The sequence below is a fragment of the Aulonocara stuartgranti genome (genome assembly GCF_965226115.1).
Source record: "Aulonocara stuartgranti genome assembly, chromosome: 1".
In the NCBI taxonomy this organism is placed as follows: Eukaryota; Metazoa; Chordata; class Actinopteri; order Cichliformes; family Cichlidae; genus Aulonocara; species Aulonocara stuartgranti.
In genome coordinates, this window is record NC_138939.1 from 3,889,727 (window position 1) to 3,913,549 (window position 23,823).

Consider the following 23,823-nt stretch of genomic DNA (forward strand, 5'->3'; position numbering starts at 1 on the left):
GGCCACAAACTAGCCTCCAAAGAGTTTTTGGGTCACCCTGATAGTAGCCCTGCTCCTCCATATCGAAACGCAAGACTCCTCGCTGAGGTGTTTCAGCTTTTCTAACTGGAAGGAGACCTCAAGGCAGCTCCATGACACACTACAGACACTTCAGCTGCTTAGGGAATGCCTCATAGAAGAGCTAGAGGCCTGGAAGTCTGGGAATCTCTGCTTGGGCTTCTGCCACTCAGCGAGAGTAATAAAACATGGATGGAGATGATTAAATAGTTTCACCTAAGACCAATAGTGTACATTTTATTGTCCTGCTTGGGCTACTACTGAAAATTTAAACCCAAACTGTTTCTCTTTTGACTTCAACATGGAAATACACACGATAAATCTGCTTTTAACTGTTTTGTTTTTCGCAGGGGAACGGTCTCAGACCCCCTCACACAAAACTTGGATGCTGCAAAATCTTCTTTATAAGCTCTGTGAGGAAAAATGATAGTTTTTGTCCACTCAGATAATCCCGTTGCCATCCAAACACGCCAGCCTATCCTCAATACATTAAAACCAGTTTAGAATGACTTAACATAGGTTTTCCCTGTAGTTCACTTATAGACTCAGTGAATGATAATTTAAGGCTTCTTATTTCCATCCTATCATCTTCAGCGCGATGACACCGAGTGGACCAGATGTGATTTCTAAGAAATGGACAATTTTGGTATAATCCTATTAAACACTTAGTGGAATGGCACAGGGAGAACGAGAGAGATATGGATAGTGAGACAGCAGAGGAGAGGTTTGGATTTTGAATGTATTTGTGTGTGTGACATGGGTTCCCTTCCCTCCGGAGCTAATCCCATTAGGCGGTGAGGATTAGGGGCTGCCTAGAGTTACCTTGGTTGGGGCTGAGAGCAGGGCGGAGTGCTAAGCTTCTTGCTGCGCTAATTACATTCCAGATGAAAGTGTTAAGATGGGGAAGGAGGTTCATGTTACGCTTTATTCTCTAGGTGACTGAGGCCGAGGCTATTTCGTTTTATATGCAAGAAGCAGATATTCAGACTGCGGCACAGTAAAGGGTAGGACGAGCGTACGTGCAGCGTACGGAGGAAAGTATATTTCGTGAACAGCTTGCGTGCGTGCGTAAGCTATCGCAGATTCGTTGTGATGATTGTAGCTGCGTTTGTTTGACTTTGGTTGATCTAAAATGAAGAGTTTGTCAAAGGATACAAGGTCTGAGAAAGCCTTTATCTTTACAATCTCTCGAGCCAGAATTAGGATTAGATTAGGGAAAGGATAAAGATGTTTGTTTGATAACGATGGCTTCAGAGATGAGATTAGGATTATTAGATCAGAGATAAGAGGGCCCTCGTCAGGGCTAATGACGCATGCTTGAGGCCCTCATTAGTATAGAAGTGTGTGAGTTAAGACAGGCTGATGAGGAGATTATCATAATTCCCAAGACTCTCTTTCATGACCCGTGACTTTATGAGTTTGAAGAACTAAGGCGCAGCCATAATTCACAAGTTTGCACTTGATAACAGAGTTGGCTCCACAGCTCCGCTGTAGGCTGATACTGTGTTCTAAATGGGCAGTCGATAAATCAATAGCACTGCCTGGATGTTCAACTGCCTCCAACTTTGAGTTATAGTTGAGAGTGAGCAGTTTTTAAAGTCACAAACATCACCTCCATCTAGCCGGTGTGCTCTCTCTCCGCTTCCTCCTGAATCCGGTGCAACTTTGCTTTTCTCAGATTCATGTTTCCACGCTGGTTTTTGCAAAAGCAGTACAGTGTCAGTCAAAGGAGGTTACTGAAAAAATGAAGGGAAAATTCGAGGTAGTTTTGCTGCTCTGCATGAAGTATTCAAGGCAGTGCAAATGTTAACGTGCAGCAGAGAGAGGAGCAGCGGAAAGCCAGACATGTTTAATACAGCTGATTCTAGGCCCCTCAGTCCATTCTCACTGCTGTCACTGCACCGTCGCTCCAACAGGGAACAAAGTTCACCTCGCATTTCGCAGCACAGATGAGTCAGAAGTGGGATCTATTACATTTTGAATGAGGTTATTTGTTGGACTTGGATTTTGATCTCAGTGTCACGACTCTGATTTAGTGATTTCTATATTTTTGCGTCATACAATTTCCCTCCCTCTTATTTTTCTCCTGACACACACCGCTCACCGTGCATATTCCACCGCATAGAGAGGCCGAGTGATAATGCCAGCCTCCTGTGAATCGGCTTCTGGATTGTGGTGGATTGGTGTTTTGATCCCCAGCTGCTCTGCATGCTGAAAACATGAAGGCCAAATGCTGAAGTTGCACCAGTAGCAGCTTTGCATTGCAGCTCTGTGTGTGCACGTGTGTGTGTGTGTGTGTGTGCGCATGTGAATGACTGAATAAGAAATGCATTTTAAAGAGCTGTGTAGAACAGCTAAGGTTAAAAGTGCAGACAAATTGCATTTTAACTTCAGATCACACAGCAAATCATTGATTTCCATATTTTACTTCCTGAATGTCCGCTCTCAGTACATCCAGATATTTCCTCCTCGGCCTTTCTCTTTTCCTGGCAGCTCCGTCGTCATTATCCTGCTCACAGGACACAGGAGGAGCTCACTGCTCTTTCACATAAACCAATTCAATCTGGCCTCTCTTGCCTGGTCTCTGAGCTGTCCCTCTGATATACTCTCTGCTATTCCTGTCCATCCTTCTCGCTCCTGGCACAAATCTCACGAGCTTTAATTCAAACCATTTACCATTTAATATGCTTTTATTTTGAAAGCTACCTTGCTTTCCCCCCCATCCCCCTCCAGCTCACCCCCGCCTTTCGGATGTAAGATATACAGGCTGTTTTCGAGAATTATGAAGGCTGCAGTGGAAATTATTAATGAGAGCTTTGACAGCAGTTTTGCTGCAAATTCAGGAGGCTCATCTAGCTACTCAGCATGGAGACCCATTCAGTGAAGGAAAACGACTCCACTGGAAAAGTCAGCATAAACCCTGATGTGTTTATACAGCAAGTCCACACGCTTAAACAGGAAAACACATTGTGTCTCAGTTTCTTCTTAAAGACCATTACAACCACTCCCAAAGTAACCAGTAAGCATGTTTTTATTTGATTTTATTTATTCATATTTGTACATGTGCAATATTAACATCAGTGTTTGCCATTTGATGCACTGTGCCAGAGTTAGCTTAAAGCTAATTTACATCTACAGTCCCTCAGCAGGTTGGATGTGAAAAATGTCACATAAAAGATTCTCACATCCATAAAAAAAGAAAGATTACAAGTCTTTCAGCAAATATTTTAATAAAGCTGGTGAAAGCGCTGCAGTACCTAATGGTATCAGGCAGGACTTCAACTTCCATTGAGTTCAAGCTTTCGCAGAGAGTGCTGATCGCCCAAAAGCAGAATGACAAAACGCTACAGTACGGTCTTTAGTTGACGATATGCTTGTAGATTGTAAAGATTCTCATGGGCAAAAGCTAATAAAATGAAGCGGCAGTGGAGGAGCTGCCAGACCGTTTAAAATCTTAAACACCAAACATATATTCATTAAAATGTTACAAAACCCATGAAATGATGTCGTCCAGTGTTTTAGTGACCATTTCCCCAGCTTGTTCTGGTCTGAGCTCTCTGGGAATGAGGTTGGTAACTCCCAACAATTGTTTCAGACAAGTCAAAAAATATTAAAGCATACATCACTACGTTATTTTTTCATGACCGAATGTGAACAGGCATACATTTGATCCCAAATCTGTAAATGGTTGGAAAAGAAAATATTTTTCTTTCACTTTACCATCATTTATTCTTCAGCATAAGTGAAAATAGAAGCTTTTCTCTGCCTCAGAATTCCTCCAATTTTTTTTTATTTAATCTACTTTCATGTCTGAGCAGAGAGAGACGCATTCAGTGAGAACCAAACATTCTGCATGTCAGGAATTTCTACCTACTCAATACAACTGATGCAGCGCAGCGCTGATTCACACTGACGCGTCGGTTAATTAGCTCTGCCAATAAAAACTGACACAACAAAACAAAAATGAAGTGATTATATTACAAAATATTAAAGTCAAACAGAAATGCATATACACACATACATGCACTGATCAGGCATAGAATCACTGACAGGTGGTGAATAACGCTGATTATCTCCTCATCATGGCACCTGTTAGTGGGTGGGTGAACATTTTGCCTGATGAATGCCTCAGAACATGTCCACAACTCCAGCTCTTGTGGGGCGTTCCCAGTCTGCACTGGTCAGTATCAATCAAAGGTTGTCCAACGAGGGAACAGTGGTGAAGCAGCGACAGAGTCCTGGGTGGCCGAGGCTCGCTGATGCATGTGCGGCGCGAAAAGTGGCTCGTGAGGTCCGATCCAACGCACGAGCTAATAAGAACCAATCAAGGTGCCCATGCTGACCCTTGTCTGCTGCCGAAATGTTACTTTGACACCTACCTAAGCACTGTTGCAAACCACGTACACCCTTTCATGAAAACGGTATTCCCCGATGGCTGTGGCCTCTTTCAGCAGGTTAAAGCATCCTGCCACAAAGCAGAAGTGGTTCAGGAATGGTTTGAAGAGCACAACAACGAGTTTGAGGTGTTGACATGGTCTCCATATTCCTCAGATATCGATCCAATTAATAATCTGTGGAACAAACACGTCTGATCCATGTAGGCCCCCAACTTACAGGATCTGTTGCTAAAATTTGGAGATACCACAAAACACCTTTAAGAGTCTAGTGCAGTCCGCGCCTCGATGGGATGGGCAAAAGGGGATGAATACAATATTAATCAGGAGGGCATAATGCTGGGTCTGATCAGCGTACATGTCTTTGGATTGAGCTTGGTCACACTGGGATCACTGGTTCTGGGTGGGTTTTGCTTGTCATCCCTGTGTCTGCATTGATTATCCCTGGGCACGAGGGTGTACCTCGTCCTCTGCCAGCTGGGATAGACGATTAAGAAAATGGATACATAGATGCACTGCAACAAGATGTTATTCATTGAAGTAGTTTTAATGTTGCTAAGATATCATCTCACTTAAACTCTGGTGGCATGTATCCATCTTTCAAGGTCTTGAGATATTTGTCCCTGAGATTTTTGCCCCGTTTAACACAAATGAGGTGAATGTGAGCCCTGCAGAATAAATTCCAGTCTTAAGAAAACACTTCAGACAATTCAGCTTTGACATCTCTTTCTACAAGTGGTGGAGAATACAGACGAGATGACTAATAATGTGGAGTTTGAGCTACAGAATTTCCTCCTTTTACCCTCACTAAGAGCTGCAGTCTGAATGTAGACTGGCTAATTTGTTTTCATAGGGATGAGGATTATCGCAATAATCCAATGTCAGTCATTTTTATCTTCAGCATTTAGTTAAAACCTGTACAGTCTCACTTATGAACGAAGCATGTTGAAGATGGAGCTGCCAGGATGAAGGAAAAGGGGAAGGTTCATGGATGTGGTGAAGGTGGACATGCAGGGGGTTGATGTGACAGAGGAGGATGCTGGGAGATTGGGGGGGGTCTGCTGTGGCAACCCTTACAGGGGTCATCTGAAGAAGAAGAAGAAGAAGAAGAAGAGTTGCAATTGTTCATCCTGTCCAGACAAAAGCTAAGCTCCTAACTCTGACGGTCCCCAGATAATTCTTGTCCAGTCCTCGTGGGATTCTCTCTCCTTGTTTTGTGGATCTGTGTCATTGTGTTTGTCTAATTAAAACAAATTGCTTGATCCATGCTTAAGAAATATGTGCCACTACTCGTTTGTATATCAGTCTTTCAGCAACAATGTGTGTTTCTGCTCTGTCGGTGTGACTGTATCTTCACTATTCTTTAAATACTCTGCTTCCTCTTACTCTCATTCCCGCTCTTGCTCCCTTAATTGTCTTCCTGTCATCCTCCTCCTTGTCGTGCTTTAAATTGTCTAAATTAGAAGCATTTGGCTTCATCCTTAAATGGGGAAAGTGGTGTCTGTGATCTGTGCTTGTGTGTGTGCGTGTCTTCCTCTGCTTTCTAGCTAATCCAGAGGCAGTTTAGAGACAGAGTCAGAGCGACGTCCCTGATTGAACACTTCTCAATCAGAAGTGAGACCAGCAGAAAATCCATGGCCATCCTGGCATTTATATAAAAACACTTCGAGTCACGTCCTCTGTCTCACTATCACTCATCATCATCATCACTTCCACTCAGTAACTCTTTGTGTGCGGGCGGAGTGTCAGCTGCACTCTCTGCAGGTGGAACATAAGATTTATATAAAAGGCAAGAAAAATTTTTAGGAGTGTTTTGGAAGTTACCAAAGTAATCATCAGAAAAGCAGCTGCTCAGACCCTGCGTGCCCACAGAGGCGCTTTCAGTTCTGCTCAATGCTGAGACCACCGCTGAGGTTCAAAGCTGTGCTGGAAAAAAGTGCGAAGTTACCAAACGCCATGAATTTCCACCAATAATGCAGTGATGCGCAGTCGGTGTGATAAAACAGGCCGTCATCACCTCTTAAAATCTTCATGCAGTGTCGATGTTTGAGCCTACGGTCTTTAAAAATCTGGAGTCTAATCAAAATCATGTCATCAGACATTTGTAATTTAGGGATGTTTAAAAATTATTGTTCAGGTTTATGTCTTTACATTTTCTCTCCTCTTCTGGAAAACTGTAAAAAGAACGAATGCTCAGTGTAACAAAAAGCTGATCCGGTCAGACAAAAGTGGGTTGCGGCTGTGTTGCTGAGCTTTATGTTGAATTTGAATTGTTTGCAAAGAGGTCAAAGAGTGCTTTCAGTCCTTTGTGACTGCGGGTGATAAGTTAATCTGTTCTGAAGGCAAATGATGGCATGACTCTTAAAAAGCCTTTGACAGTTCTCACAAATCTTTATACCAAAATCATAAAAGCACGAGCAGGTGAATTGGTTCAGATATGTTTTTCCAGACAAGGTCGAGAATTAATGTATTAATGTAGTTTTTTTTGCCCTCTCTTTTTTCATGACAGCAGCAAAACCACAGATATAATTCATAACATTAATAGAACTACTCTCCTGAGGTGCGCCTGCCCATTACTTACTCAGACCTTTTTGTTTTCGTGGTCTTTAGCTCCATCACTACGAATTTCTGAAAGAACTACTTTTAACAACTGGTAAATGTAAAACTGTAGAAAAGTAGCTCGATATCAATAGATTATGTCCAAACCTATTAACATGAAGCTATTTTTGGTCTGACTCAGTTTACAGTTAGGTCATGTGGTGTATGTTAATCCTGATTTTTGATTCATAGTTCGTTGGATTGATTAAATATTCAACTTGAGATTTTAGGGGGCAGGAAACAAACAGGAAGTCAGCCTGTTGTCTCCACCAACTTAAAGCAAACTGACTCTTTAGAAGCCAAATCCTCAGCTAGCTGGTAACTTCTCTCTGGTGCTGGTGGGCAGGAAGAGTATAGCTGAGCGACAGCTCCCTGCTGTGGTGGTAAGCAAGGCTGGTAAGAAGAAGCTAAAATGCTTGTCAAGCTGTTAGAAACTGCATTCGAGTGACAATCGAGATCATTATCTTCTTAATGGTGCTCTAGAATTTGAGCAACAGGTACTAATGAACACGCTCAAATACACGTTTAAGCACACAAAGAGAAAATAGAAGCAAGGCAGGATCTGTGCTTGGCCACAGTAGAGAGTCTCTTTCAGCCAAGAACATCATTATTTCATTTTTATAATGTCAAAGGGTTCCTGGCTGTTCCTTTCTGCCATTTACATAAAAGAATATAAACATCAAATTAAATGTAATCAACATGGAAGGAAAGAAAATGTTGGCTTAAAGGCAGCAAAGAAGCAAAATGGACAGAAAGGACAATGACGCGTTCCTGCTGAAGGTCAGGAGGCCAAAGCATCAACCCACACGTCCACCTTGGAACATGTTTGAATACCCTCCACTCCGCTCCGCCTACGAGACTCATGCATATGTGCACATCCACATGAGAAACAGTCAGCCGGTCATTACGGTGCTACACGCGTACAGTATATACTGTACAGAGAGCTTGCAGTGCGCACAGCGTTCTCAGCATTCTTCAGTTTTCTTTGGTGAATTCATTTCAGGAAAAGTTAAAGTCACAAATGTTGATGTTCTTTAGTCTTAAACATTTAATTGAAAGAACAAAAAAAGTAACCTTCAATCTGCACTTACTAAACATTAATGACGAGTTTTCTGCTGATCAGTTAAGTCAGAAACTGACATCTCTGATCTCCAAAGGTAACTCCAGACTTTTTAGATGCTTCTTTTCCATGGAAGCTTCAGGTCTGCAGGCCTCTTCAGATTTTCTTCAAGGACCATTTTCATTCTTATTTCAGCTCTGATGCCACCATTCATTAAATTTTATTAGATTCAGTTCAAGAAAAAAACCTTCACAAGCAGCTGCTCAAAGAAAGGTGCTTTTGGGTTTAAGGATTTGCACAACTAGTAAACTAGACTATTAAAATGTTTGAACCAGAAATATTGGTCTTTAAACCCAGGGACTGAACTAATGCATGAATGCTGTTAACTGTTGGGTCGCACATAACCACTCCACCACAGCAGTGAGCAACCACAGGCTGCGCAGGTGTGCAGGCTTTAACCTGCAGGGAAATGAGGTACTGCTAGCACTGCTAACTTTAGCCTCAACTGACATTGTGTTTGTGTTCATAAATGGCTCAAACGGCCACATATTTCGGTGAGATTTGTCAAAGAATATGATTTTCAGCTTTGAAATGCACATATGAAATTTGCACAGATAATGCAGATAATAATTATCTGTTCAATTTGGGAACTTCATACTTTTTACACTATTTAATTCGTCTACTTTTCCTTATGTAAACGAGCAGTAAATTTGTCTCTTGGAACATCTCGAGCTCATATTTAGGACTCTTGCTGTGAGGTGACAGTGCTAACCACTTAACACAGATAATAAGCGCTGAGAGGTTTGTCTTACTTCTTATGGCTGCCGTCTGCCTAGTTTACCATAAAAGCCTAATTGGTGAAGTTCCACTGTAGTGGGTGTCGTTCCCTGGTCCTTCCATCTCTGCACTGAAACTTTTAAATGTCTTTCTGAGTGATACATGCACAGTGGTGTTGATCTGTCTGCCACAATAGCACTGCAGTCAATTTGATGTTTATCTGGAGAATTATTAATGCAACCAGGATGTACCTGACCACAGTTTGCAGGGGCACAGCAAAAGATTTGAATACACACACATTTTCATGCACGCACACAACAAACTAAGTTGTATTAACACGTTAACACGCCACAGCTTTACAAAGCTCGTCCTTGGCGATGTAGAGTTTTCCGTAGCACTGTAACTGCACATCATTTGGCATCTTTTTCTAATTTAATTCATCCGTCTCTGAAAGAAACTTTTAAATGCCATCAGTAGTATGTTCCAATTATTGCAGCAGCTCAAAAGGCAAAAACCTGTGCAGTGAATAACAACAGGAGACCATAAAATAAAGTAAAATTCAATCAAACTTTTCTGATGACTCGATGTTTGTGTGGATAGCCTAAAAACTTTTTCCATCTCTCTGTTGCTTTAACTTCTAAACATATACTGTATTATATTAGCCTAGTCATGCAATATACTATGAAAATGTTTAGAAAGGTGACTGATTTGTCTGTCTCGTTTCTCTGTGTTTGTCCACAGCACAAAGACACCCAAACAGGCAGTATTTGCTGGAAGCATGCAGCTCCTGGCGGGTATCAAGCTGTGCACAGGCAGAGTTCTCACCAACCACCCCCATTATGAAGATAAAGACCTGCGGGAGCGGACCAGACAGGTACTGTAGGCTGCAATAAAACGAAACTGCCAGAGGGGTTGCAAGATAACACGAACACAATAAATGGAAAATCTGAAGTAAATTGATGGTAATTACAGTGTCAGCTTCATAACACCGAGTCAGGTGGATTTGAATGCCAATTAGCTGCTTGGATTCGCTTTAAGAATAATCACAGCTGTAATATTTGTGTTTTGAAAGAGGTGTGAGATCTGACAAAGCTTTACGAGCCAGTGATATCTTTTAAAGCGGAATTCAGTTCACTTCAGTGGATATTCATCAGTTCACAACGGCAATTTTCTCAAAATGTCTTGTGTTGTAAAGATTCTACCTGGAGTCTTTGTTTTTATTCATTTTCACAATTAAACAGAATGGTCGAGAAAAAGAAAAACCCCACTTCTTCCACCTCACGCGATCAAGTCTGTTTCAGAGGCTAAATAACGGTGCGATTTCTCCCACCTTTTCTCTCCCACTTTTGTTTTGAAGTCTTATGCATATGTCAGCTCTTCCCAGTGTGTAGATTGTTAACACTTGTAATAACCAAGTTATTGTGTGGCGATGCTTCTAGAGCCAACGCTTAGTCATGGCTTTTTTGTTCGCTGCCAGTAGGACCTTTAAAAGATATTTGTCTGTGTGATGTAATTCATCTGGAAAGCGTCCAGGGTAAAGACATGTAAAGTTAGAAAATGCAGAAATGTGACCGTGATCTGCCGTCTTTTCTCCATCTTCTCTCCAGCACACCGGTTGAGTTCCAGTTAATTTAGATTTCAGTTTAAGAGTAACAAAGAAGTCCCTCCACGTCCAGTTATTACTTGTTACTTAGGTATCACAAAGGTATCACATGCTCTGTGTTATCCTTGTTCAAAGAAATGATAGTTGTTTTGTTTTTTAACCTTTGGGTCTTTCTGGAATTATATACATCAATAACTATCTGAATATTATCTGACAGTTCTTGTTCTTACAAATATAATCACAGATTTGTAAGTATCTGTGAAAGTCCCGCTCATATAGCTGAGTTTGTGTGTTAGTGCTGTTACTGTGTGGCTTCCCAGAGACATGGGTCACGTTAGTACACAAACGCTGTTTGTGCGAAACTGGTGAAATATTCACATCTCGCCCAATGTCAACGCACCTCGACCCTGAAATGGATACACAGTTAAGGAAATGGATGAGTGACAACTTTGGGTCATCTGTAATGGAATGTATAATAATAATGTATACTTTATTAATCCCTGTAGGGAAATTACTCTGCATTTAACCCATTCACTCAGTGAAGCAGTGGGCAGCCCACTAAGCAGGCGCCCGGGGAGCAGTGTGTACGGACAGTACCTTGCTCAGGGGTACCTCAGGATAGCCGTTCAGTGGATTCAAACCCCCGACCTTCCAATCAAGGGGTGACCACTCTACCTGCTGAGCTATCCCTACCCTTGTTCATTGAAATGGTGCACTAGGCTCATTGTGGGTAGGTAAGGGGAAAAAACGAGCAGTTGAAACTCAAGTTTAAAATTTATATGTACAATTAGAAAAACAGTTTTTTGTTTCTGTCATGGAACATAATACAAGGCTCTAGAGTGCGACCAATGTGGTCGCAAATACGACCAAATTTTTCAGTGGTGCGACTAAAAAAAAAAAAAATTTGGTTGCACCTGTGCGACCAACTGTTCGGGTAGCGAAAAAAAAAAAAAAATCTGCAGCCTTCCCTGTGGTCAACAACAGACACACATTTTGCCCCTATCGTGGACTAAACCAATCAGAGATAGTAAGGGGCGGGACCTCTATGATTGGCCGTGGTCCAGTTGAAAGTGCAGGTGGAAGTGGGAGGTGAGTAGCTTGAATAAAGCGATATCAATTCATTAAATCCTGAATCGACTTTTAAATATAACTGTGTTTGGCCAGAAACGCCAGATTCTCAGATTAAAGCTCACAAAACCATTTCAACAACAACCAAACAGCAAATGAGAGCAGGTACACGGATTCCACACAAAGACGTAAACACAGAACGGACCCGACGCATCAGAATCAGCTTCGTCTTTCTCGGCTTTCTCACCCGACGGCCCGTAGACGGACACGCTGTTGGAGCTTAGCGGTTCTGATGCGTCCGGTCCGCGCTGTGTTTACGTCTTTTTGCGCTGATTCTGAGCTGCAGGTTTTGTCTCTCCAACCAAAATTCACCGAGCCAGCAGCAAAAGAAGCAGCAAACTGCGCTTCACATTTGATCAATGTCGTCATGAATTTTGCTGTTTTGCTTCCACGACTATTAAAATCACACTTCATGCACAGCTAGCTCTCTCTCTCTCTCTGTACTTCAAGAACAGTTTCCTGTCTCCAATCTCTGTTTTCTGTATTATTCATTCGCTTATTACCCACCAGTCTACCGTTGTTTACAGCGCTGTGGCTGCTGTCTTTTTCTTTTCTTTTTCTTTTTTTCACTTAAATGACTTCGGACAAGAAAGCCTGTTTTTTCTGTTGTTCAATACTGAAGAAATTTAAACTTTATATGCAGAACAATATTTTTAAGGTTATCTGCTATAAAAAGCCAGACCAGGAAAATCTCCTTCATGTTTTTCTGTGTTTTATTCTCAGTTACTTTCACACAAAGGCATCTGCTGTGATGTTCACAATTCTGATGAAGTCAGTACTGATAAATGATCAGAATTATAATATTTCTGACTGTCTGAGGCCAAGTTGAATCGAATCGGGACTTTGAAAACCGGAATCGAATGGATTATAGAAATCAGTGATGATACCCAGCCCTAGTGAGCCGCCTAGGCACGACAGACGTGGATGTAGCTGTAATAGGAAAAGAACTATTGCTAACTTTTCTGTTAAGGCCTGATCCTTCTGAAATTCATAGCCAGTGCTCTGACACGGTGTCATCAATCTTTGAATGCTGAAAAAGCAGTGTATCCAGAAAAACACATTATATTATGTAAATTATTATAAAATTTGTGTGCGCCTAACTTTTTAAAGTTAGGCATACCGGTACGCCCATGGCAAAAAGTTAGTCTAGAGCCCTGTAATAGCTTTGTGTTGAGGGTAGGGCTGTGCGATATGACCGAAATCTCATATCCCGATATAAGAATTCTATCATCACGATAACGATATAAATCACAAAAATGTAAAAACAGGCGCTTGTCCGTCTGTAGTGTGGTTATATAAAATATAAGAGAAAGAGAGAACTTTAAGAAATGAATATAGCCACTACAGTGACCATCAAAACAATGAAAAAATATTGCCGTAAACAGCTTATTTTGCGACACCGCAAAACAAACGATAGCGTAAAATGAAACGATAGACGTTTTTATATCGTCATCCGATATATATGGTTATATCGAACAGCCCTAGTTGCTGGGTAGAACCAACCTGCTCACACTCAGATGCTGGACTGCTTTCACATCAGTCAGGAAGGGCTGCTGTGCAGATGCATCTATTGCTTTGTAGTTCTCAGTGCACAAATGCTCAACTAACCCCAGTCAGTGTGGATTCCTTTTTTTCTTTGCTTCTTGTAAACGTGCGAAGTGAAACAATTTAATTCTATAATGAAAACCCCCTAAAACCCATTACCCCTCCAGACCCCCCCCCCCCCCCCTCTATTTTTTTTCTAGCATTTTTTTTGTCCCTCACTTTTTTGGGGGGTCCAAAATGGCATTAATACACCAATTGCGTGAATGTGTGCGTGAATGGGTGGATGACTGGATATGTAAAGTGCTTTGGGGTCCTTAGGGACTGGTAAAGCGCTATACAAATACAGGCCATTTACCATTTAAAGTTATTTTCAAACACTAGAAAAAATATTGAAAACCTCATTGTGTGCAACCTTCCTTATCTGCTTTTAAATCACGTCTTAAAACACGTCTATTTACCTTTCAGCACAGCAGGACTGCCTCTTAATATGCTTGTTATTAATTGTATTTAATTTTAAGATATTCTAATGTAATTTAAGCTGTTTTCTCTTTACTTTGTATTTGTAGCACTTTGGCCAACATTGTAAAGTGCGTTATAAATAAAGATGCTATGCTATATATTTTTCAGTTTTGGTAATTTGCATTTTGAATTATGTTCTTTAAAAATCCAAAAAATGTACAGTGAAACTGGAAATGAAGTGAACTGAGATATTTTTGTGTTACCAGCCACAGTCCACAGTTAGACTAAAGCCACAGTAACTGAGTGCGAGTGTAGCTGCACACCATTTATTGCATTTTCTTTGTTTTGATTCAATTTTATTTAAGTAATATTTAACCTTTATACATTATTTTGGTGCCGCAGTCAGTGTCAGAATTTTCAGGCTATTTCCAGATCTCGTGGTTGCGTTTTTCCCGCCCTCCTCTACACAGTGAAATCTGTTTTGTACAACATCCCCACCCATCCATCTCACTTAGCTCTGTGCTAATGTCTTGCGTGAGAGACCAGGGAATTGTCTGTAGATGGGGGCCATTGACCTGCAGTGATTGTCTGAATGAATATGGGATCAGAAGATGCACTGAGTACATTGTGCATCCATTACAGTGGGATGAATGGTAACGTAGGAAAAATGGAGCCTAAAAGTGCTGTGTTCCAGTAAAGGAGAGATGAATGGTGGCGCATGTACTGAGTGCATATTAGTATTGTAATGTATGTGAGGAATGCTGCGGAGGCATTGTTTTCTTTTTCCCTTTTTCCGTGAATGTTTTTTTTCCTGCTGAAATCAGGTTTAAAGCAGCAAAGGCAGCGTTTCACTTTACTTCTGTGTATTATTCATGAATTCTCATTGTATTGTGTTTTCATTAGTATATTTTTCCCTTTGGCCTGTTATTACATGCCCTGCCAATGCACTTAAATAACTGGTTGTCACTCCCATATTGACTGAATTCAGACAGTGAAATAGAAAACATGACAAATATCACTTTTTCCCAAACATGCTGCAAACCACATGCAGCTAATGACCAAACACAATGGAGAATTACCTTTATTATGACTTTTTTTTCTGCTTCTGCATGCGGTGTGTCTTCTTTGCAATGAGCGGAAAGTAATGTGTGGGTCATTTCTCGGGTAGCTGAGCCTGTGATTTGCCTCCCAGCGGGAAGTCAGCCATGCTGAGCCGCTGGCGAGGCTCGAGCCTAGTATGGAGCTCATTAATGGACCACGACACTGGTTCAGGCCTACTGGGCTTTATCTGTGTCCAGCTATCTTTATGAGGACCAGGCTGAGTTTTAGACCACTGGAGTGAGAATATTTTGGAAGAGTGAAGACATTTTGGTCCTTATCAAAAGGCTGTTTTAGGGTTAAGACTCTGTTTTAGGATTAGAGTTTGTTTAGGTTTAGGTAAGGTGTTAGAAGTGAATGTCCTCATGAAGACAGCTGTGCAAACGTGGCTCTGTTTTCTTTGTTATTATGGAAGAAAACTGCATAAATGTCTTTTAAAACATGGTCCCACTTCTTGTGTAAGATAAATGTCACTGCAACATTATTCATTAATGGACAACAAGTATAGATATTCCCATCACCTGCTGTAGTCCGTTCTATATTAATTTGCATACCTATAGTATTGTGCAAAAGTCTTGAGCCACCCCTCAAGTCTTTGTATTTTACTAGAAAAATGGGATAAAGAGTTTTATAGTGATTTATCGTAACATGGCAAAATACTGGAAACAGTATATAAAGCAAAACAGAGTTTATGCAATACTAACGACCACCTTTACCTTTAAGACAGACAAACTCTCTTAGGCGAGCTCTCTTGTAATTCCTTTAAGAAATAGTAGACATGGACATCCAGAGCTTTTCTTTGGATGTTTCTGCCCTTTTTCCCGTTCTCGGTCAAGAGGATCCCACAGTGCTTCGGTGATGTTGAGGAGGTCAGTCCATGACTGATGATGTTTATCTGTGTTTTTTCTGTCCGGATATGCTTTTGCTGAATTGGCAGCTGAAAATGAAGCCTTTGCCTTGCATGCTTGCTTTCAGTTTCAGCAATCTGATGGTCCTTCTCTGTGTTCATAAGTTTGACAAGATGCACAACATCACTGACTAAAATCCAGAACCTGTAGACACTCACTGTGGTGTCTCTTTCCTCAGATGCTGTTCATCTGTTGTAGATAGTCTTTTAGGTCTGCCACGTCTTCTTTTGTCCTCTTAATTGGGAATTTTTGGGAATCACCTTTTTTGTACAAAAAAAACTGTACAGAGTGTATTCTTTAACAAATCTGAGCTGATGGGGCGATACTGATTTTGACTTAGTTCTCACACAAAAACATTTTTAGGAAAAGCAAGTTTCAGTCTCTTTTTCCAGACATGTCAGTGGAAATAAAAAGCAATAAAATCTATTATGTGGTTGCTGCAGGATAAAGAACGAGCTAATGAGATTTGAGGGGGTCCTTTTATATAGCCATAGTTTTTCTTTCTTTACAGCACACAATGGTAGGTAGTCCACTAATGAGAAGGTCAGTGGTTTGATCTCCAGCATCCTCAGCCTGCATGTTCAAGTAACCACGGGCAACATCCTAAACTATGTGATGGATGTAGTTTGGAGAGTAAAGTACGGTGGCCCTGAGAGGCCAAACGGACTGCAACTTCAGAAAACAGCATTTTTTTCTTTTTGCAGCATTTTTCTTTTTGCAAGTGTTTTCTGAAGTTGCAGTCCGTTTGGCCTCTCAGGGCCACCGTAGTAAAGCACTTTAAGCGGTCAATAAGGACAGAAGAGGCTTTCTATAAGTGCGGTTCGTTTACGGATTACTTCTGAATTCATGCAATACATCATCAATAAAGAGCGAGCAGGTGCCACAGCCAGCAGCACACCACCAACCATGACATGACCTCCATGTTTCACAGATATACTGATGGGATTTCCATGTGTACTCACTGCTTTTCATACACACTTTGGGGTTTCCTTTACCTTTGTAAACTTTTTTGTTTAATTTGTCTTTGAAGTTACTCTTAATAGCAAATTCCAGTCTGAGGCTACATCCACACGTATTTTTGAAAACGCAGGTTTTTCTATGCATTTGCACCTTTCGTCCACACGTAAACGGCGTTTTTGGTCACTGAAAACGGAGATTTTTAAAAACTCCGGCCAGGGTGGATATTTTTGAAAACTCAGTTTTTGCATTTACGTGTGGACGAGAAAAACGCAGAAAATGCAGCGTCAAAGGTGTGCGCCTTTTTTGACGTCACACTGTGCGCCACGTTATTGTTTCGGTGAAATGAATTTCTACAATACTGTTACTGTTAATTCTACTCTCTGCAGTGTTTAAATGCTTACATATACACACAGTTACTGTCCCTCCACACATACGACTCGGTTCTGCTTCTATGCCCCAGCTTTGTTTACTTTTTCCCACCGAGGCTTCTAGACTTCTGATTGGCCAACATTTCTGTGCGGTTAGGAATCTAGCGCCACCTGCTGCTTTGGCATGTTCATAGCAGCGTTTTCCTTCATTTCTGCCTTTATGTGTGGACGGGATTATTTTTTAAAACGAAAACGTAAAATCTCCGTTTTTAAAAATACCCGTGTACGTGTGGACGTAGTGTTTCCTTTTATACAATCTACATATAACCTCAAGCTGCTCGGGAACTTCCTATGATGCTTCGAGAACTTTGTCATCCCCATGTGTTGCTATCCTGTATATTTGTCTACCCTCTCCTCAACTTCCTCCCCACAAATGCTTACTGCTAAGGGATCATCTTACTGTTGGGGTTCTCTTTTCTAATATTCTGGGGTCTTAAAGATTTACAGCACTCAGAGAAAGCCGCTGTGAACTGGTGCTATAGCCATAAAACAGAATTGAAATTTCATCATTTGACAGAAATTGGTTTATTTTCCTCTTTTATGACCATCTGGTTGGAAAATTGTATTACATCTAAGTAAATTAAACCTCAATTAGGAAAACTTGATTTTATTATAACCCTTTTGTTAAACCATTTTAAAGTCAAACATGTCTTTTTTTTCTTCAGAGAAATCCACACTGCTGTAGTCGATTATATCCTTTTGTCGTGTTGTTACAATAGCTTCGTTTTTGCTCACACATGAGCTGCTTTTCAGTCATAATCAGTTCTGTGGTCTTTGCATCGTGTTCGCCTTCTGGCTCCTATTGCAATCTCAACAGATAATAGTGCACAATTCAGTTCACTTTATGTGCAGCAATTCATAACTGACTTCATGTCAGTGCACTTTAAATCATGAGGGCAGCCCCGGACAATAGTAGGGCTCAATCAGCAGAACAGAGCCGTTTCAAACATTAAAATGCATTCGAAGACCAATAAAGGAAGGTTGATTGCTTCTTTATTTTAATTTATTTTACACTTCTGATAAAATTCTGCGACTTAGATACTTCAAGAATCTTTTGGCACCCACTAAGAGGTTTTAGGACTGCAGTTGTTGATCATAAGGGTTCCATCCTCATTACTTTCTTACATACATCTTGATCCACAGAAAAGCTCTCGTGCAGTCAACGTAAAAAGTTGCCACGACTCCACTTAGTCAAGCAAAATGGTCGACGCCATTTTTGACACCACAGGGGAAAACGACAAAAAAATGAAGAGGCATCTCTTCTTTAAAAACTGGAGATGAGACCAGTATTGGTCTATATTCAGCTACAGCCCTGATTATTTCCTGAGTGTCTGGTGACTTGGCATCATGTTTTCATAGCTGATCAAATGGAGCTTGTAGGGTTGGCATCAGCGGACTTTCACTCAGCACCAATCTGTGAGTTCAAGAGAAACGATTAACGTTTTCTTCTGTTAACACTGCCCTCTGGCAAGACATTGGTTTGATATCGACCCCCTCCCCGTCTGAACTGTCCAGACTGCATTAGCTTGGTAGGTTGCAGGTGTTTGCAGGCTACAGCTACGTGAAAGACTCCTTGAATTCGTTTGTGGTTCAGACAGAGGAAGAAAAGTCAAGAAAAAATCAGCAGCTATTTAGATTCAGTTTTGTTAGTTGACTTCTTTATTTACTCGAGCGGAATACACATTTTTGTTTATCAAATGCTCGAATATAAAATGCTTACTGACACTCTGCCTGCAAAACCTGCTGGGGTTTTACAATAATGCTGCCAGGACTTTGTCCGCCAGGCCGTGCAGTGCTTTACTTCATCTCAGTGACACAGTGTGGTTCAGTGAATTGTTCTAAGCTGGTTATTTACAGCAGTTGACATATATATATATTTTTTAAAATACACTGAGAGCTGGATCAGTTAAATATTGATTTGGAGCTTTTCATGAGATCATCTCGAGAGGATAAACTGTGACAATGATACTACGCTGTAGTACTTTTAGAGTCATCCCTCACTTAGTATCAGATTCTGACAGTTCTTGACTATTTTTAATATCTAATATTTAGTTGTCACTTTATTTCCATTGTGATTTTCCACCATATTTCATCACCAGCCACAGAAGGGCTCTCCAAATGGCTCCAGTGAACGCTCGTCATTTTTGCATCATCGCCGACAGATTTAGGCTCGTTTGCAAAGGAAGATGCTCATGCTTGTGTCATTGTGGTTAATCACTGAAAGCACAATGTAGTGAGTATATTTGATATTCACCGTTAAGATGATCCAAAAACACCAACAAACAAACTAAAACAGATAAGATAAGATAAGATAAGATAACCTTTATTAGTCCCACACATGGGAAATTTGTTTTGTCACAGCAGGAAGTGGACAGTGCAAAAGTTATGACGCAAAAATTAGAATACAATAAGAATAAATACAGTACACAACTGTACAGAATAGAATAAAATATACTATATACAGTAGAATAAAATAGAATAAAAATATACAATAAGATAAAAATAGAATACGAATGCTATATACAACTGAGTAAAAATACAACGATGCCAGAAAAGATTATTGCACTTAGTGTTATTGCACATGTGTGGATGTGTGTGTTTGTTCAGTTAAAGTCTTTGTTGTGGAGTCTGACAGCAGTGGGGAGGAAAGACCTGCGAAATCTCTCCGTCCCACACCGTGGGTGCCGCAGTCTCCCACTGAAGGAGCTGCTCAGTGCTGTCACAGTCTCCTGCATGGGGTGGGAGATGTTGTCCATCAGGGATGACAGCTTAGCCGCCGTTCTCCTGTCACTCACCACCTCCACTGGGTCCAGAGGGCATCCTAGAACAGAGCTGGCCCTTCGGATCACCCTGTTCAGTCTCTTCCTGTCCCCAGCAGAGATGCTGCCGCCCCAGCAGACCACACCATAAAAGATAGCAGAAGCCACCACAGAGTCATAGAAGGTCTTCAGGAGTGGGCCCTCCACTCCAAACGACCTGAGTCTCCGCAGCAGGTACAGCCTGCTCTGCCCTTTCCTGTAGAGGGCGTCTGAGTTATGAGTCCAGTCCAGTCTGTTGTTCAGATGAACACCAAGGTACCTGTAGCTGTCCACAGCCTCAATGTCCATACCCTGGATGTTCAGTGGTTGCAGTGGAGAATGCTTGTGCCTGCGGAAGTCTACCACCAGCTCCTTGGTTTTACTGGCGTTGATCTGGAGGTAGTTCAGCTGGCACCAGTCCACAAAGTCTTGGGTCAGACCTCTGTACTCCTTGTCGTCCCCATCAGTGATGAGGCCGACTATTGCAGAGTCATCAGAGAACTTCTGCAGGAAGCACTGGGTGGAATTGTGGGAGAAGTCTGCAGTGTAGATGGTGAAGAGGAACGGAGCCAGAACCGTTCCCTGTGGGGCCCCCGTACTGCAGACGACCCTGTCTGAAAACAGCACTTAGTGGTTAAATTAGTGTGATTTCAGTCACAGGTGAGATTCAGTTGGATTGATGCTTTTTTTACAGCTTATTTGAACCTTTCTAAAAGTTGCTGTTTCACTGTGTTTTAGCCTTACAATAAATCAGCTCTTAGCCAGTTTTTGCAGTATTTATGGGCTGCATAATTTGTCCATTTAAATCTTTTGCCTGCTACAAATAAAAGATGAACCATGAGAGTTTTCCTGGAAGCTGGGATTTATGTTTTCAGCTTTAGTTCTTGTTCCCCTGCGGGTTTTGTTTGAGTCATAATTGTTTTCATTCTATTTTTTTTGTTTTTCAAAGTAAACGTTTCCTAATTGGAATAAACCAAGTTTCATAAAGTGTAATTCAGAAAACAAATGTGTCGGGTAATTGAGTTCCAGGGGAGAAGTTTTCCCCTCCCAGCAATATCAAGTTAATATTGGCTTCCTTTCAGGAAATACTTATATATATATGTGTGTGTGTGTGTGTGTGTGTGTGTGTGTGTGTGTGTGTGTGTGTGTGTGTGTGTGTGTGTGTGAGAACAGGTGTATCAAGTGTACGCTCGCCGCTCCCCAGAGGAAGTATACGATATCCTGAAGGCTATTGGGGCCGACTATGTGGTGTTGGAAAACAGCATCTGCTATGAGCGGAGGCACAGGCGGGGCTGCAGACTGCGGGACCTGCTCGACCTGGCCAACGGACATGTGGGTGGCTTTCATTTAATGTGACTCACTGTGTGTGTGTGTGTGTGTCAGCATGCGCCGTCCCCTCTGCCGACTCCTGCGACTCGGTGAAAGCTCTCAGCCTCTGCAGACAGATCAATAGTCCCACTTCTTATCTGCGCGTCACTGTCTCTCACTCTTTTGCCGCCGCTCACCCCCACTCCCCCAGACTCTTTATTTTGATGTCAGATGCGGCTCACCGGCTATTTGGATTACCAGAAGCGAGGCGAGCTTCGGTCTGACCCAGCATCGTGTAAGACACATGAAATGCAGAGTCGGGGTGTGCTCGCAACGCCGTAAATGTCACGCAGCGTACACAACATCTGACATCTAGACAGCTTTATTGAAGGAATGCTGGATTTACGTCTCTTTCTGTCTGTCCTTCGCTTCCTCTCATACTTTCTTTTATTTAGCTCTTACTTTTTTTTCATCACCTCTGGTCTTTCTGTCTGCCTGCTTTTATTTTTCCTTCTTTGCATCTTTTCATCTTTTTTTTGCTTTCATTTTTAAGGATGCCTTCCTTTTTTTCCTGCTCAGTGATCCAGTGCTTTCCCTGTAACACCCCGAGTGTTAATGACTATAACAAACTATAAAATGTGATGGTTCTCCTGGAAACTTTAAGTTTTGCCTGTTTGTATCTTTACTGTACACACCAGGCAGCCACCACATTAAAATCTCCCCGTGTGCCATCAAGACATTTCAAACTCACCGGGCCAAAGCCACATGACCTGTGGGGCGTCGTTTACAGCTGGAAAACCTTACTTTGGTTTCCAGCGATATTGATGATCTTACTCCAATGAAAATGCAAAGTGAAATCACCAAATAATTACAAATACCCACTGCAGAGTGTTTGCATGTGATTATGAACCTAAATATTTATACATATTGCTCAGAAGCTAATTTGTACTCTATACACTGTCCCTTAATGCAGCGGTCCCCAACCTTTTTTGTGCCACAGATCAGTTTAATGTCAGACAATATTTTCACAGACCGGCCTTCAAGGCGTCGCTGATAAACACGACAAAAGAAAATGATCCGACCAAGACAAGAACGGTGCTATTTTGTAAATATAATAATTCACTGTGTATTTGTGTAACTTTGTTAGCAGCGTCCTCCTGAAATGCACCAACAGCCTCCTCTCTGGTCGCTATGGTAACGCATAAACGTTCCTTTCAAAATAAGACACGGCTACAAAACAAAGTACATGAAAATATATAGAAAATGAATTCATAACACAAGACCCCGGGAAACAGAGTTAACAATAAAAACCCTGAAAATCGTCAATTTCACACCCGAGCCGGTACCGGTCCATGGCCCGGGGGTTGGGGGCCGCTGCCTTCATACACTGTACAGTTTCACTGTAAGCCTCAAAATAGTTTTCGTAGCTCCACTCTAACATGGCTCAGTGCTTTTCATGTTGTGGCTTATTTAGTGTTTTTAAACGTGACACTTTCAGAATTCAAGTGTGTGAAACCATAAAATATTCATGACTGAATATTTGACAAAAAGTTAATATCCCTTTTCTTTTTTTTTCATTAAAAGTTTATCATTCAGAAGCTTTCACAGTCCCACCCACCACCTTTTAAAACTGGAAGTGTTGCATCTCGCCAGCAAACAGTGCCGTTCTGTGGGATCCTTTTTAGAAGCTGATATTTTTTGTTAATGGCCTTCAGTGCTGCTAATGAGTATCTTATTCCTTCCAAGAAAATCCGTCCTTGAAGCCAGCATCTCCACATGTCCTGCACTGCCTCTTTTTTTCTTTGGGTTCAGCCTTCTTTGGCTGCTGTTTTAGCAATGTTGCGATCAATAATCCCAAAGCAGAATATTTATTAATTTAGACTCACTTTAGCCCTTAATGCACTAAAGCATCCATACAGATTTTATGGCAGATCTAACTGGCAGAGCAAAGTGAAATCAGAGGCTGCTGCCGGTGGACTTTATCTCGATTGTGCTGGCTTCAGCCTGCCGTCATTCTCGTTGCTGTTAATGGTGACGCGTTTGTTCTCTTATCAGATCATGGACGGACCTGGAGAGGATGACCCCGACCTCGTCCCTGCCACCCACCCTCGTTTTTGCGATGCCATCAAGACGGACGCGGCAGCTTACAACGCTCTCTTTACCAGAACATTCCAGAATAAAACCTTCCATGTCTACCGACTCAAGAAGAAACGCAAGAAAAATACGAAGGGCTCATCAGAGCCCAGCGTGACTCAGTAGCAGGACCAGGGCTGCAAGACAACCCCAGCAGAGGCCAGAGGGGAGAGAGGAGGAGAGGATGAAATAAAAGTGCTGAATCCTTGCTGTTCCTCTGTCTCCTCTGTGCACTGCGCCCAGCTGTGATCATGGCCATTATTTCTTCAACAGGTGGCTCTTTGGACGTGCTATTAGAACAGCGGGGCCGGTCTGCACTTCGGGTGGAGTGTGCAAATGTAGGATTCCTGCTTCGGGCTGTTCTACGTCCACTCATTCAGCCGCCGTCCACCCCCAAAAAAGTTTAGATGACTAAGTGAAACTTAAAGATTGAAATACAGAGAAGTCGTATGTATTTGCAGCTGAGTTCTTCTTTGCCAATGAAAGTAGGGGCAGAAATCGAAGATTTGTTGAGCTCTTCATTTGTAGGGATTTAAACTGACTTTAAAAGAAACATAAGATCTAAAAGG

The 23,823-nt window shown here is 41.7% G+C and overlaps 1 protein-coding gene across 4 annotated transcripts in view; it reads left to right on the plus strand.

Annotated features, from left to right (window-relative positions):
* Positions 1 to 23,462, plus strand: part of dpy19l3 (dpy-19 like C-mannosyltransferase 3) — a 69,137-nt gene extending 45,675 nt beyond the window's left edge. For all 4 annotated transcript variants that reach the window (XM_082547962.1, XM_082547963.1, XM_082547960.1 and 1 more), the window contains 3 exons: positions 9,628 to 9,760; positions 20,987 to 21,145; positions 23,177 to 23,462. In XM_082547962.1, the coding sequence (XP_082404088.1) occupies positions 9,628 to 9,760; positions 20,987 to 21,145; positions 23,177 to 23,380 (496 nt within the window). In that variant the 3' untranslated portion in view covers positions 23,381 to 23,462. The remainder of the gene's footprint in view (positions 1 to 9,627; positions 9,761 to 20,986; positions 21,146 to 23,176) is intronic.
* The last annotated feature ends 361 nt before the right edge of the window (positions 23,463 to 23,823 follow it).